General features: G+C 44.0%; 2 protein-coding genes across 2 annotated transcripts; one reads left to right on the top strand and one right to left on the bottom strand.

Moving 5' to 3' along the window:
- Window positions 1-341: 341 nt before the first annotated feature.
- Window positions 342-3,050, bottom strand: prph2lb (peripherin 2-like b; the record flags this gene model as incomplete). The annotated part of the gene is made up of 3 exons (XM_083633792.1): window positions 342-614; window positions 1,257-1,503; window positions 2,470-3,050. 3 exons carry the CDS (start codon window positions 3,048-3,050, stop codon window positions 342-344), a joined length of 1,101 nt encoding a protein of 366 aa, XP_083489918.1.
- A 10,654-nt stretch (window positions 3,051-13,704) lies between these two features.
- Window positions 13,705-15,241, top strand: LOC310772616 (transmembrane protein 179-like; the record flags this gene model as incomplete). The annotated part of the gene is made up of 4 exons (XM_083632462.1): window positions 13,705-14,101; window positions 14,664-14,801; window positions 14,901-14,979; window positions 15,062-15,241. Exons 1-4 carry the CDS (start codon window positions 13,800-13,802, stop codon window positions 15,239-15,241), a joined length of 699 nt encoding a protein of 232 aa, XP_083488588.1. The 5' UTR covers window positions 13,705-13,799.
- Between the last annotated feature and the right edge of the window lie 929 nt (window positions 15,242-16,170).

Genomic DNA, 16,170 nt, shown 5'->3' with positions numbered 1-16,170 from the left:
ATGTATAGAGAAGTACCATTATGTTGCTTGCAAGACATTTATATTGTGTGGAGAAGGTTTACGGTTTTGGTGCAAAAGTCAACAAGGCATTATGCATTTTAGAAGAGAATCACCCTGTCCTAGAGCCATAGTCTTTGACAGAAACTGATGGAATTCTCTTATTGAAATATGGACACACTGTATATCACACCTCCATATTGATTTTTCTTCTTGGCTATACTTATGAAGATAGAATTCCATGAAAGTAGAGCAAACATGAACGCAGAAACAATGAAACCTTTACTGGCCATTACTGGTGCCGTAGAGTGAGGTCTTTGAGGACCGTTGCTGTCTGAAAGTGGTCAACTGGCTACAGGTATTTGCATTGGTGGCACATTGTCTGGCCCATAGTGGGCTATGGAAGTGGAAGGGATATTAATGTTGGGGTCTCCATTGTTGCCTGTGTCTATCTGGTTGCACTTCCCCAGGCTCTTGGTGATGTTCATGGCAGTGCGGGCCGTTTCCACAAAGCTGTTCTCCAGCAGCCAGCCGTCTGACTCAGAGTTGGGGTCCCCATTTCTCAGCATGTTTTCCAGGGAGGTCTGGAGGTAGCGCACCCCCGTCAGCACTGACAGCTAAAACCAGACACAGACACATGTCAGCTAGCCAGTGAGAGGAGCCCACAAATACATTCACACAAATAGTCTATGCAAAAGTAAGTTGAATTTTGTTGTTTCTTCATGATATGATGATCTGCAGTTAAGTATCTTTCTGTAGCTCTGTGATATACTGTATGTCTTTAGGACTAGGCCAATATAGAGCCGGCTCCAAGCACTGCATGGATAACTCAGAGATAATATGACCGTAGAGGTTTAGTCAAGGTGTGCAAAGTGAATAAGCAATACAGTGATCATGCTAATGAGGTGAGGTGACAGTAACCTTTAGTCTTGTAATGAATCATAAAATCTCATTTAAAATGCCAATAGGGTGAGATAATTTAACTTGTTTCCAATGCAGATCAACTTGTTATAGGAATTTTCTTAAATCAAATGGTGTTCTCTTGATACTGGTGGAGTGATCTACCTTAGTGATCTGTCTTATTTAAAAGGTCTTGTTAAAATGGACATTTCTACAGTGTGGTGAAGCAGCAACAGCTCCCACGACATAGCACCAACACAGATTTGGTACAAATCTCTTTGGAGTGGGCGTCAATAACTTCACCACTGAAGACTTTACTGTATAGCCAACAACTTGTCTTTGTGTCTCCGTGTGCTGACCTCAAAGAGCCAGGTGATGAGCACTGTGAGGCCAATGGACTGCACGATGTGGGTGTAGTAGTCCAGCAGGGCGTGGCGACAGCCTTTCATCCACAGATTCAGTTCCTCTGTCAGGTACTCATAGTTGAAGTGGGCAGAGTTGTTGGTGATCTGGTGGTGGATGCAGGGTCGGGGGGAGTTGACATTACAGCAGCTGAAGGGGACTCCATCCATTAGGTACTTGCCCTCCACGTTACTCCTTAATCGGCTGCAGACCAGGAAAAAGAAGATGAAAGAGAGACACATTCAGGACTAGTTCATAGAGTCTGCCTTGATGAGTTTTGTGCATCACTGTGAAGTTCTGCTGTGTCTTAGTGTAACAGTGGCCAGCAGGTGGTGCTGTGCAGGGAGTAAACCTCACTCCCCGAGACCTCAAGAGACGAGGCCACTTGCAACCCAATTTGGTCTCAAGTGGGCCAGACAATGAAAATCAATGCATAATAACCTATAAATAACAACACATCACAATTTTCCAGTTTATTTTAGTGTAAAGAATTACAGGTACATTTTACAGTAGAACACACTTTCACATATAATAGGGTTATCCCAGCTACCATCAAAGAAATGATCAAATCTGTCTGTAACTGTGCAATTCTATATTCAAGGGTACTGAAAATAGTTTAGTGATGAATACAGAAATGCTACTTAATATTTAACTTGCTCATGAAGCCTGGTACCTCTTAACCTTCACAAGTGCATCAAATTGGATTGAAGGACTTCTCAGTGCAGTTTTCACACTTTGCAAAGTCATCCTGTGGGCCGGATTGGACGGATTGGACCCTCCGGCGGGCCAGTTCTGGCCCCCGGGCCTTATGTTTGACACCCCTGCTCTACGGACAGATGCTAAAGACTGTGGGTTTTAGCCTCCTTGCTAGAGTGTCCTCCTCCCATGCCGGAGGTTCTGAGTTCAATCCCCAGCTGTGGGGGACTACACAACAGATTACATTTAGATTAGACATCAATGTGACATTAGCCGTTGTTTTTAATGCCATGTGGAGAATGCACCAGCATTTGACAATTCAGACATCCATTATGATATACTTCTGTATTTCTGTGTGTGTGTGTGTGTGTGTGTGTGTGTGTGTGTGTGTGTGTGTGTGTGTGTGTGTGTGTGTGTGTGTGTTTTTCTGTGTCCCCCTAACTCTGTGTATCAGCAGGCAGTGTGTGTACTTACTCCACCACCTCCTTCCGGGACGTGTCCAGGTAGCGGCTGCTGATCCATTGGATTTGGAACCAGTCCTTGAAGCCGGCATTCCCACAGCACTGGAACTCTATCTGCAGCATGTCCACAGTGCGCTTCACGAAGCAGCGTCCCGGTGTGTCCGTGTCCTTATAGAGCCTCATGGCCTCTGTCAGCCCCTGGGTCAGGGCCTCCTCTAGCTCGCTGCGCATGCCGTAACACATCAGTGCCCCCACCAGCACGCAGAAGGTGAAGAAGAAGGTACATATGATGTAAGGTAGCATGATCAGCTTCCAGCGCAAGAACTTGGTGGTGTCCACACAGTCATAGCAGATCTTCCCTCCCAGGAAGTTGATGCCACAGGCGATGAGGCCCACTGCGATCAGCATGTTGGGGACATACTGGATGTCCCTCTCGCCCATCAGCTCCCATCGCTTGTTGATCTCCACCTTCAGGAAGAGCCCCAGGCTGAACAGGATGATCCCTGTCACCACCGAGATCCAGTTCAAGATCCACAGCACCTGGGCCAGCTTGTCCCTCCTGGTCTTGGTGAACTTCACTTTCAAGACCGCCATATCAGAATCTCTTCTCTTAGTTCCGTTCAGTGTCCAGGTTGCATGTTGGATCAAGGGTGGGACACAGGTATAGAGCAGGGGACAGGTTATCCCCCAGGGGATATAGGGGGCAAAGGGGAGGGGGATAGGCTGTGCAGTTCTCTGAAGGTCCTCTCATAAGCAGCTTAGTGTGGTATTCATGATCAATACCTTGCGGACACAGCATTATGGTAGGTGTCGGCAGATCTGTGAAACCAGTTGTGACAATATGAAATCAAAACACACAACTTGATACAACAGCACAATTCCTTAAATGGAAAGCAACGTCAACCCAAAATGCAATGACACATGGTCAGTTCAGTTGATTTAACACAGAACAATAAACGGTGGAGACAAATCCTGCATTGGCAAGAAATCATCAGCATTTGGTTTACAAAACAAGTACAAAAGGTGTTTTTGAATGCAGTGCTCTTAGCATTTCTCTCTGGACAGAGATCACAGAGATAAAACTAAGTAATTAACTGACCCACTGAAAATATAATTCTTCAACAGAAGATGAAGAGTTCACTGCACCTACCTTAGCCTTGGTAGCATTCACATGGGCAGGGTCAGGTCATTCTCCTCTCTCTTCAAGCGTTTGTTTTTCCTGACATCCTCAGGTTGAGTCATCGGGAGGCTAGTGGTCATAGTGACACAGACAGTATGAGACCGCATGAGAGTCAGACTATAGTAGCCGACCCCTTTTCTAATCCCCTTTAATCATTAATCAGCCCTGGGCCCCATAGAGGATTTGGAACCACCTTCTGCCACATACGCAAATCTGGCTGACAGCCATTGTGTTTGTAAGTGTACATGTGTGCAGAAATATATAGTCTTGTGTTAAAAATAAAAGCAATTAAAAAAAAAGTCTACACCTTTAATTGGACATTCTGAAAAGTTTACCATCTTATCCAGAATATCCTACATCCCCATGCAAGTGCACATTTTAATAAAAAAAATTATTAGATTATTATTATTATTAATAATAATAATAATAATAATAATAATAATAATAATAATAATAATAATAATAATAATAATAATAATAATAATAATAATAATAATAATATTATTATATTTTAATTTTTTTAGAGGGAAAAACACAGAATGGAAGAACTATCAATTCATGTGCTGCCCTCTAGTGCTTTTGTTAAAGACCACATGAAAGTAGGTCTGGACAAATAGGCTAGGTCATGAAGGTCAAACTGAGTTTTAAAACCCCCCAGTTCATTTTCACCCACTGCACCACCTCATTCCCTGCCTCTTCCCAGTCAATGTCTCTGTTGTTCTCAGTAATGCCATGCTGCAAATCAGCCAATGAAATGTTAACTGAGAGTGAGATTAGTGGATTACCATGCACTAAAGTAGCTTGTGTAAGAGGGGAACTCTACTGTAGGCAGACAGTGAGGAACACAATAGCATTCATAAGTGGGCAGATCAGATGTAGACAGAAATGTAACTGCTATTGGACAACCACTGAATCACTGCACCAAGTAAGTCCTGGAGATCCAACATGGTCTTTTTGATTTGTCTATGGAAGGTCTTCACCTTAATGGCTATCACCACCATGCTTTAATCTGTTCTTACATAATCCATTGATCTAATTATGGATATCATGATTGCAAAGAAAGTGTTATAGGCTTACGATCACAACGAGTTACTGAACTACTCATTGAGATTCCTCTGTACATTATATTGCTTATAGTTAAAATATCCTAGAAACTAAACAGTGACAGTGTTGCTTTTCTCCTGCTATAATTTTATTATGAACTATAAGCGTTAGCTCCAGAGGTAGAGCTGTTGCCTAGGAATCGGAAGGTTCCTGGTTCGAAGCTGGCAGGTCTCCCTTGGAAAGAGGTTGTAGATGTCAACGGGACTAGCCTGGATAAACACAGGTTGAATTATGTTGAAATATGTGCAGGGCTGAAGAGAGCTCTATGATGTGATAACACCTAATGTAAAGGTATATCCCACATACATTGGCAGATCATTTCCCCATGTTCTTATATCCCAGTGAGGTGGTGTGGCCTGATCACCGAGAGAGAAGCTGCAGAAGCAGGAAGCTCTATCTGTCAACCCAGGCTCTGCGTGAGAGGCCGGTCTGCAGAGAAAATGGACCACTGTATATGAATGTCTGAGGAAATCATTCATGCACCTGCAGATGTCACTGATGTGTGGAGCACTGACCAAGAAGACCAAACTTGACATGCATCGTTTCTCAAAGTCAAGGAAGGGTCCTCATTTGGCTCGATTTCAAGGATGTTACGTCATCGGAGCCTGCCGGAGTACTGTTCCAACGTCAGAATCCTACAAAGGACTGCGTCCTCAGAAGCAAGAAACTTCGGACGTGAATTACCCACAATTCTATGCGCACGAATGAAATGATTGCTGCCAGTTGGGTCTTTTTCATTTATTATTTTTTGTTTTTTGTTTTATCATTTATTTGGATAGGGACAGATAAACATACATAACATTTACCAAGAAACATCTGATGTCATGTATCACAGCATTTGTAGCCTAAGATAATTTGCAATGCCCATCCCATGATGTTATTAAAAGCACCTGTGACCATGATGCAATCGCACACTCCTTAGCCTGTTCCAAATGTTTGCTCTTCCAATGTGAGGAAGGACTTTTGCCTATGGAGGTAGGAAGTGACTAGGAAGCACAAGTCCTGCCAAGGAAGGATCCTTGACATTGAGAAACGGTGAGAGTGTGTCTCTCCTCAGATCTTCACCTCTAGTGAGCAGCCACCTCCCACTGTTTCCTGGAGCTGGACCCTCTGCGGGTGGGCAATCAGCATATAGGTTCTGCATGTCTGATGTGTTTTTCACTGTGTACCCAGCAGTGTTGGGAGTAACTAGTTACTAAGTAACTAGTTACTGTAACTTAACTACTTTTTTCAGTAACTAGTAATCTAACTAATTACTTTTTCAAATTCAGTAACTCAGTTACAGTTACTAAAATAGTAACTGGGCTAGTTACTAGTTACTTTAGGACATGAAAATAACGGACAACTTCAGAGGATTACCCAGTTTCTGATCCTCAGACCTAGTCCGGGGAGAGAGCTGCAGCCAGAGCCCCAGAGGCTAATGACCTTGATAGGCTATAAGCCTCCCCAATAAGCGAAGGTTCAATGCCACACTGTGGCACAGCAACACTAACATAATGTGTGCATTAATAACAATCGAAGCAGACTTTTAAAAGTAACGCAAAAGTTACTTTCCCTAGTAACTAATTACTTTGAAGTAACTGGTAACTTTAAAGTAATTAAATTACCTTTTGAGAGAAGTAACTAGTAACTGTAACTAATTACCAATTTTCAGTAACTTTCCCAACACTGGTACCCAGAGAGCATTAGATCCTCTCTAGCTGGAGGGAGCAGTCGATTTCTTCCGTCGAGACTCCCAGTGGACCAGCCAGAGATCGTGCCATCATGTGACCTGTCTCTGAGACCACCCAGGACCTGCTGGCTGAGCTTCACCACAACCTTCTGTTGGAGGAACCTACACCCAGTGGCTCACAGCAGGACAGCAGGGGTCCAGGACGGCTCCCTCCTCAGCCCCTCGCGCTGCTCCATCACACTATCCGGTGGTGGTCTCTCCTGGTGGCTCCCTGTTGCCCAGCCGGACCCACAGCGCCCAGATCAGCTCTGTTCATTCTGACGCCGCCCGCTTCCGGGGCATTACAAGCTGGTGGAAACGACTTCTGCCCATACTGAGCAGGTATCAGCTATCACATCAGGTCTTAGAGGTCTTATACAACCATTATGCAAAACTATACAACCATATTGGTTGGTCATCATATATAATGAAAGATGTGGTAGGCAGTTGCCATATTGACATTTACAGCCTCCAAAACATGTTGATGATAATGAAACGGTCATTAACAATATGCTACGACTACAATATGCTTCACGATTGCAAGAAGCAATTTGTGGCACTCGCAGCCAGCAGTGGTCTAAGGATGGTGTGTGTGTGTGTGTGTGTGTGTGTGTGTGTGTGTGCGCGCGTGTGTGTGTGTGTGTGTGTGTGTGTGTGTGTGTGTGTGTGTGTGTGTTGGCCAGGCAAGGTTGCTCTCCGCTGCAGGGTGTAGGACACAGGTGCTTGTAGGGGGTCTTTGCTGCTAGGAGTGGGGCAATGGGAAGGGAGTAAAGTGTCAGACCATGGCTCCCTTAACCTTGCTACAGTCAGTCATCCGTAACACCCCTCCCTCCTTTCTGTGCTGGAGTGTGTGTGTGTGTGTGTGTGTGTACCAGCAGTGTTGCCAAGCAGAGCTCCTTCCATCTGCTGGGCTGTGCTGATCACCACTGGGCCTGAGGGAGCCACGGCCTATTGCCCCACACTGATGCCCCAACCTTGTCACTGGAGCAGGGTTAAAGACAGAAACAGTGGGGCAATTTTGCATACAATTAGTCTCAGATAACCGGTTACCCTGATATCCGTGCTGTAGTTTTCCACGTATGAACCTACTTTGACAATTCATTTTCATTATTTTATATATTTATATATATATTTATACGTACAACTTTGTTTCTATCCATAGAGGGGAGGGGTTCTCTTGTGCTCAGTCAGCCATATTTCCACTTCATGGACTCTGTGGCTAAGCAAGCCGGAGACAAGAGGCAAACAGGTACATGGTCCTCCGCTCTCGTGAGACACGCTCAAGCTTTTTCTTGGCCAGTGGGGGTCACTATTGTTCCAGTTTACAAGCTTGACAATGATTTCGATGATCTCATGCATGGTCCCTGGGGATTTTGTCCATCCCACTCAGCAGGTGCCCTCTTTTACCCTTCATCCCTCTTTCTCCTGTCCTCCAGCATAAACATCATTCCATGCCTACAATGATGTCATTCACTGAATATACAGACACAGTATTTCAGTGGTAATGAATCAGTTCCAGGCTGATCACTAGAATCTCAAAGAGCAGAGTTAAATGTGCATGAAGTAACAGAGTATGTAATTGTTTTTATCTGTCAAAAATACAATATCTAGTCTACCATTGGCTTTTTTTCTAACACATTTTTACACCTTCCTTGTAAATCACTGCTTGTTCACTGACCTGAACAGCAGGTCATTTTGCTAAGCACTGTAATATCAATCCCCAGATATGACCAGGTAATTGTTTTACTGAGGTTTCATTAGATAATTGTTTAATTGGGATGCAATCACCTAATTGTTTTGTTCAAAACTGGGAACCATATGGAGCTTGGCAGGTGAAACTTAATTAGGCCATGTTAATTATGATCATTATACCTACAGGCTGAGCAGGAGTAGATCTACTGTATGAGCGTTGTATGCCTCTCATGGCAGATGTCTTTTGGATGTATAGTGCATGTTTTCAATGTTGGTATTGCAGTTCCGATTTTAGCTAGATGTAATTATTCATCCAAGCTGGGAGAGAAAGAGAGAGGGGGGGCATATGTGGGATTTTCTTAATTGGCAGATTGAGAGATATTAATGACTAATGTGTGAATATTAGTTTAAGACAATCTATTGATACCTGATCACATCATCATCCAATTAATGCTAACGACTAGGTAAAGAGAACAAAAACCAGGATATTAAACTGACTATATAGTATAATGTGAACAAAATGTTGACCTTGTCCAATATGACTTCATGTGTGACTGCTTTTCATGATAGGTGAATCAGATATTCACACAATCACACTGTGGTGAAAATATATTCATCGTCATACCATGGAAGCTAACTAAGACATCAAGTCACCCTGAAGAGATATCACAAAATGAAATATGATCGACTTTGGGGACTTTATGAAAATCCCAATATTTGTATGGAGAAAGGCGGGCAGGGTATAGAGTCTCGGCTGATGCTGCATGTTCAAGCATGTGTGGGACTCAAGGGGAGATGAATGGCCTCTATTAGGGGCATTTAATCAGTGCCTGGCCCTGTGCTCCAGTCTCCTGCACCCCCTGGGGAAAGATTAATGGCTACAGGATATTTCATCAGCACCCTTCACATCACTGCCCAGGATATGAGGCTCTAATTGTGTCTGTTTTGTTATTGTTTTGTCCCCCAGGCAGACGAAGAGGAGCCAGCAGGTCACAGGAGTTCTGGGAAGGCTGAGCAGAGCGCCGCCAAGCGCCGAGGAACCCGACCCATGAGAGGCAAACGAGTGACGATAGCCTGACACAGAGGACAGGACAGCATTGGACAGCAACCCAATGCATTTTTCTATCAGTCATTTGACCATCGACTGTCTAAAAATATGGACAGAGTCAGCGTGACATCACCCATTGGTTGTTGGACTCACGTTTTGAAGTCTAGTGTGGCCGTCGCCATCTTGGGGTCCTTCTCGCGCGAGATGGCACCAGACAAGGGGTTTCCCAGAGCTGCAGCTCAGCCTGCTATTGGTCATATCGGCAAGCTGCGTGATGACTGGGCAGGCGACCTGTCAATCACCCTCAAAACAGAGTCTTTTCTATCATCTATTTTACTCTAAATGGGCGAATTATATAAAAATTCACGCCCCCCACACAGTTGTTATGAAAGGTGAAATTAGCTAAAGTATATAGGCCAAAACTGTGCTTTGAACCAGGCTGTAAACATGCTTAATCCTATTGTAAACGTGAGCATTTTAACATGGGGGTGAACGAGGAATGACTCCCTTTTGGAGCCAGCCTCAAGTGGCCATTCAAGGAACTACAGCTTTCAGTATCACTTCCACGGCTTCCTCTGTCAAAGTCCAAGCTAGCCCACTGCATTTGACACAATACAATTTTCCTAAGATTCAGAGATACATTTTGAAATAGACTAGGGATTTTCTACACACTTAGGTTGCTCCCATTAAGAGTTCAAGTAGTACAGTAAGGATGAAGCTGTCAGAAAATGAGCCGATCATAGCACAGTCATGAGAGAGACTTGTGACCTTGAAGCAGTCTATCTCTTCTTCCTCTCTAACAGACTGATCACAGCACAGTCATGATGGACACCAGAGAGACTTGAGACCTTGATGCGGTCTATCTCTTCTTCCTCTCTAACAGACTGATCACAGCACAGTCATGATGGACACCAGAGAGACTTGAGACCTTGAAGCGGTCTATCTCTTCTTCCTCTCTAACAGACTGGTGTGATTGCTCTGACAGCAACCTTTCCCCACCCACCACGCCCTTTTGCTCTCAATGTAACGCCACGTCTCAGAAACATTCACTCAATAATGAATCTCTCAGCAATTATCTATAAGATCTAAATGATTGAACTTTTAGCAAATTAAGACCAAACTAAGAATAGATCATTCAGGGTTACATTATGTGTTTTCCTCACGCTCCGGTCAACATAGTGTGATTGATTCATATTGTGAGTAATATTACCAATGGACTGCATTCTGAATACAGCGACAGTGTCCATTAAAGTCGGCTCACAGCTAAGATTCTCCTCTGGTTTCCTCCTTTTGAAAAGGGCTGTTTGCTTTGCTGCCATCCCATCTCATGAAACATAGATGACCTCCCAGTGCTTTCTGCTGCCCATCACTCCCCATGTTTGCACAGAGCCCAGGGAATGCCCCCCCCCCCCCCTCCCCTGACTCGTTTTGGGGGTGAATAACTTAACACATATTTCAGCTTGACACACTTCTGCTCTGGGTCTCCCCTGGGCCCCCTGTCCATGAGCCCACACATGCTGTATTATTTAAAAGTGGGGTTTGGAGTGTGTGTGTGTGTGTGTGTGTGTGTGTGTGTGTGTGTGTGTGTGTGTGTGTGTGTGTGTGTGTGTGTGTGTGTGTGTGTGTGTGTGTGTGTGTGTGTGTGTGTGTGTGTGTGTGTGTGTGTGTGTGTGTGTGTGTGTGTGTGTGTGTGTGTGTGTGTGTGTGTGCATAATCTCCTATGTGTGTATGGGGGAATACCTTACTTTGCAGGTGTGACAACACCTCTGATACCACATGATGCTTGAGGTATCAGACCAGCAAAGTTAAGCAGGCTAGGCTGGCACAGTTAATTCCTCACATGCTTTTTTTTTCTTATAGTTGCACATGGAGAAGAACACTCCCACTTTTTCACTATACAATGTATCATAGTAGAAGAAGGGATTTATTATATGGTAATCTGGACAATTGATCATACACCCTAGAATGAAGATCCTCCGCAGCAAAAATGCCCAAGGACATAAAACATAGCTAACACAATACCTAATGATGCTAAGAAGCAAACCGACTCACCGCCTTGGAAATGAAATCAATTTTGTGACCACACACATACAATAACTCAAGCTAATCTGAGAACTGATAACATCCTGGAAATCAGAGTGCTCCGGCGCAGCAAAATGAGACATAAATCATGTGCAGGGGAGAGGCGGCTAAAATACTGCTGCATGTATGATGGATACAAATAGCCGTCTGATGTTTGCAAACCACTCATATAAATACTTGTCATGTTGCATGGGAGAAAACTGCAGGCCGATTAATACTTGCTATTGCAAAATGTCTCAATCCGTGCCCCTTCTTTGAATGTCCCCAAAGCCATTGTTTTTGAGAGACACTGCCGACAGGGACAGGACACCACAATGTCCCCTGCTTTCTGCATCTGTATGCATCAGAGCCATGATCTTATATGGAGCATAAAGCAGGGGGAGGGTGGACCGTGAAAGAAGGCCATGCCCACTGGAGGGCACGGTCAGTGGCATAAAGGCTGGGTGGCCAAGGAAGGGGAGAGACACCTTGTGCTCGTGTACAGCAGATGGGCTCAGTGAAGCATGTGCGATGGCTCTGACAGCTACCTGCCCTTCCTTAAAGGCTGTCACCGTGTATAAACAAACCATTACTCTCCTGTGAGCGCACGTGCCCTGTGCGTGTACTCGTGAGTGGTTGTGTATGTGTATGACTTTCTGCGTGTGTGTGTGTGCACGCGTCCGTGTGTGTGCGCATGTGACTCTTGCTGGCTAATGTAGAATGTGCATTGTCTGTGTACTACATGCCTGCAACAAACCCAATGAATGTGACATAGCTATATAGTTACATCTATCTACCATAAAAAACATACTGATATCAGTGGGGGGGATTCTCTATCCTAGTCTCAGCAGATGCCCTCCCCTCTCACCACAAGAAGAGAGGCATCTTAACACGGAGTCATTACGCCAAAGAATCAGTTGCCATGCTGCCATGCCATAGAATTAGTTGCCATGCCATTTGTGAATAAAGCTTGCTCGTTCAATTTTACCCACTGGTCTCTCATGATTGAAATGTTGGTCTATGACCAAAATCATCTTATATAGCGAGTAACATCATTGTTATGGAAATCGCGGGCTCCCAAAATTGTGACTGACAGACAGACACCGCCCACACCTAGGTGCCATCATGCAATTGTGCGAGTGACATCACTGATGACATCACAACAATTGCTCAAGTGACATCGCTGATGACGACATCACTGATGAATCACTGATGACATCACAACTGACATCACTGATGACATTATCATTGTCAAAATCGTGACATAACTCCCCGCCACAGAATTGTTAAGATTATCTTGCATGTTAAAAATTCAATAAAAACTGGTGAACAGTTTAGACTTCCCCCCATATCAGATTTATGTTGATTTACAGCATTTTCTTTTTTTTGCGTGAACTTTCCTGTGGGTGAGACATAGGCTGAGTGATAAAGTTGAAAAGTTTAACCTGTCTGTCAAGGTTGATTTTTTTACAGCGGGATATTGTGCCAACTCTGTTTTCTCTCATATGTTTCTCATCCACAGGGAACCCAGGGTAAAAAATAAATACATTTCAGCTGTTAAAATTTTCAGAGACTTCCTGAAATCGTTCTGAACTGTTAAAATACAGTTAGACCCCCCCCCCCCCCCCACACACACACACACACTTTTTTTTTCAATCTCATGGGGTAAGGAGGTGTGTGTGATGTGCTAGGAGTCTGAACTGTTTTAACGGTTCAGTACCAGTTCAGAAAGTATCTGAAATGTTTTAATGGTAGAAAATGTTTTATTGGAGTAGAAAATGTTTTATTGAAATGTTAACAGTGCAGATAATCATAGTTATGTAATAAGAACATCACTAAATAATTATATAATACAATTATGAAATTACATTACATTAAATTCACAAAGTGAGGTACTTTCATCACATTCTTTATCTTTCTTTTAATTTATGCTGTTTTTTTGATCTTGCATGCTTAATTTTAAAGATTTTCAGCCATAGCCTATGCTTTATTGACAGATGCAAATGCAGCAAATGACCGCGGGGCCGCATCCCTGCTCATGGGAAAAGGTTGCATCATGCATGACTGTACCGCATGGTAATAGATGGATTTCTGGACATCACAAAACCCGGCCTTAGACTTAGATCACCTTTTTATGCTAAATTATATTAAAGTAATTTCCTATTTCTGGCAATTGATTAGCTCATTACTAATAATTACTAAAATCACCCAATATGCAACTCTTTCGAGCTTAATCTCATCTGCTAAGCCTAGAGATGACATTTTAAGAATCAAAATTCAACAACATTGCTGGGTTTCATATAGGCGATATATGGGTTTCCAGAAGTAATAGCCTAACTAAAATACCCAATCGGGACACCAACGAAGACAAGTCTCATTCTCTGGATCTAGATGAGATGGAGAGCCTGAATAGGCCTGATTTCATTTGCAGCAGAGCGCATCATTCGGTCGGATGCTGCGCCTCCGCTCCACGGTGCGCCCGCACTGCGCAGCCGCAGACTCTCCGGGACGCAGAGCGCACAGAAGAGGGAGCTAGGCTAGAGAAAAATGGCCCTCGACAATTTAATTTTCGCCCAATGCATCCTTTATTTTTTAGCCTTCGTCTTCGGTTTCATCGCCGTGGTGCCGCTGTCGGAAAACAGTGAGGATTTCCGCGGCAAGTGCCTGCTGTTCACGCGGGGCATGTGGCAGAACGAGAACATCACGGTGTCCAAGCAGCGTTTCATCGTGGAGGAGTGGGGACCCGAGTCCTCCTGCAGCTTCATCACTTTTGTCGGGATAGCATCTCTCATCCTGTCCGCAGTGCAGGCATGGAGACTGCTCTTCTTTCTATGCAAAGGACACGATGAGTGAGTGACCGTCACTTGCGCTTGCCTTGTTCGGCACAATTAATTGCTCGAAAGGCTATATGCTAATTGATGCTTACGGACAGTGAAAGGTGGTAAATGTATTTTCATGTCCATCCCCCCCACGCCCTTCGATGCGTGCTGTTCTGACACAAGACTGCGTTTATTATTCTGGTATTCCACAGAATAGGCCTATAAAAACCATGTCGTCGTCCATAATGAATATTGCCCACATCAGCTGGTACAGGGAATGTCATTTGCTGCCTCTGAACAGCAGTCAGCAGATTCATTGTGTAGCTATCAGTTTTGATGTTTTCTCATTTTTTTGCTGTGAATCTAGCCTGTCAGTGTTTCTTTCTTTTTCGAATTCAAGGCATTTAATAGACTTATAACCAGCTGAATCATGCTCCATCATACCTGTAGCTAGTCTGATGAGTTATATAGCCTAGGCCTATACTGTCACGTCCCAGGAAAACAAGGAATTGAATGATCTCTAAACCTTATGTTGAGCACTAAGACCCCCTCAGCCACAGTAGTGTAACGTCTCTGTTGTATGTGCACGCAGCTCCATCTTCAACGCCTTCCTGAACCTGGTGATCAGCTCTCTGGTGGTGTTCACAGTATTCCTGTCCAGCACCATCGTCAGTGTGGGCTTCAACCTGTGGTGTGACGCCATCACCGAGGGCGGCTCCATGCCCAGCAGGTGAGGGTGCAACACATTACCTCCACCTTTTACACATAACTTGCATTACATCGTGTTTCCCCGTAAAAATGCCTGTTTGCATGTACCATTATGTTTTAGCTGTGAGGACCTGCAGGACACTGATCTAGAGCTGGGCCTGGACAACTCTGCTTTCTATGACCAGTTTGCTATAGCTCAGGTAAGGCTGTTAGTATTATCCTCCAGATGGTGACAAACATCTCCATTCCATTCATAACTGCAATGATTTGTCTTCTATGCAGTTTGGCCTGTGGGCTGCCTGGCTCACCTGGCTGGCGATAGCTGTGATGGCCTTCCTGAAGGTCTACCACAACTACAGACAAGAGGACCTGCTGGACAGCCTGATCCACGAGAAGGACCTGCTACTGGGTCACACCTCGCGCCGCAGCTCCGACGGCGAACTCAAGACTGGCCTGATCTAGAAGCCTGAGGACACACACACACATACACACACACACATACAGTCATCTTGTCTGCCATGAGAAACACCTGTGTTTGCCTATTTAGACAATCAGAATCAATTGGCTTTTACTATGAATAGAATCAAATGTAAGGTTTTAGCTTTGCTCTACAAAGGTAATTGATTTTCCTTTGAAAACCACAACAGCTGTTAATCTCTCTACACAATCCTGCTATATATTTCAGCATCTTGAGTTTATTTATCCAGTATGTGTATGCATTCCCTTTTGAGGCACATACAGCTATCTTAAGCTATTTTAATGCACACCAAGTTAGTTTCCGCCCCAACTCCTGACTCATGAGCAAGATTCCCTAGTGAGCAACCCAATGCTGATGGCTCACTGGTTGGCAGAAAGGACACTTCAAATGGATCATGTTGTCTTTGTGTCACTTGTGCATGGACCTTATGCATGACAAAGGAATAGGGTGGTTTTTAGATGTTATAATAGGATGTTTTTTTAAATAAGCGAACAAATGTGTCTCTGATAGGTAGGATGAGCACGTCTTGGTGAAGTGTGGATTCTTTGCATGCTGCAGCAAAGTACAACGGTGTGTGCTTTTGCAGTGTATTTACAGCTGTATCTACATTTACAAAATGTATTTTATAAATGAGATCATAGTTCATAATATGATATAATATAAAATATACATATATCGGGCAGCCAGTCCGAAATACTTCAGTAACATGTGTGAGACAAACAGATCCTATCTTGTTCCATAGTACCTCAGGCTTTCCCTTTACAATATCAGGCTACAGACCAATATACTTTATATTGTGATTAGACACAGACACGCACACCTGCATGCATCTCTCTCCCTGATATACACACACACACACACACACACACACACACACACACACACACACACACACACACACACACACACACAC

The sequence above is a fragment of the Poromitra crassiceps genome, assembly GCF_964638095.1.
Source record: "Poromitra crassiceps genome assembly, chromosome: 3".
NCBI lineage: Eukaryota > Metazoa > Chordata > Actinopteri > Beryciformes > Melamphaidae > Poromitra > Poromitra crassiceps.
The sequence above is the reverse complement of the archived record's forward strand: the minus strand, read 5'-3'. Positions and strand labels throughout refer to the sequence as shown.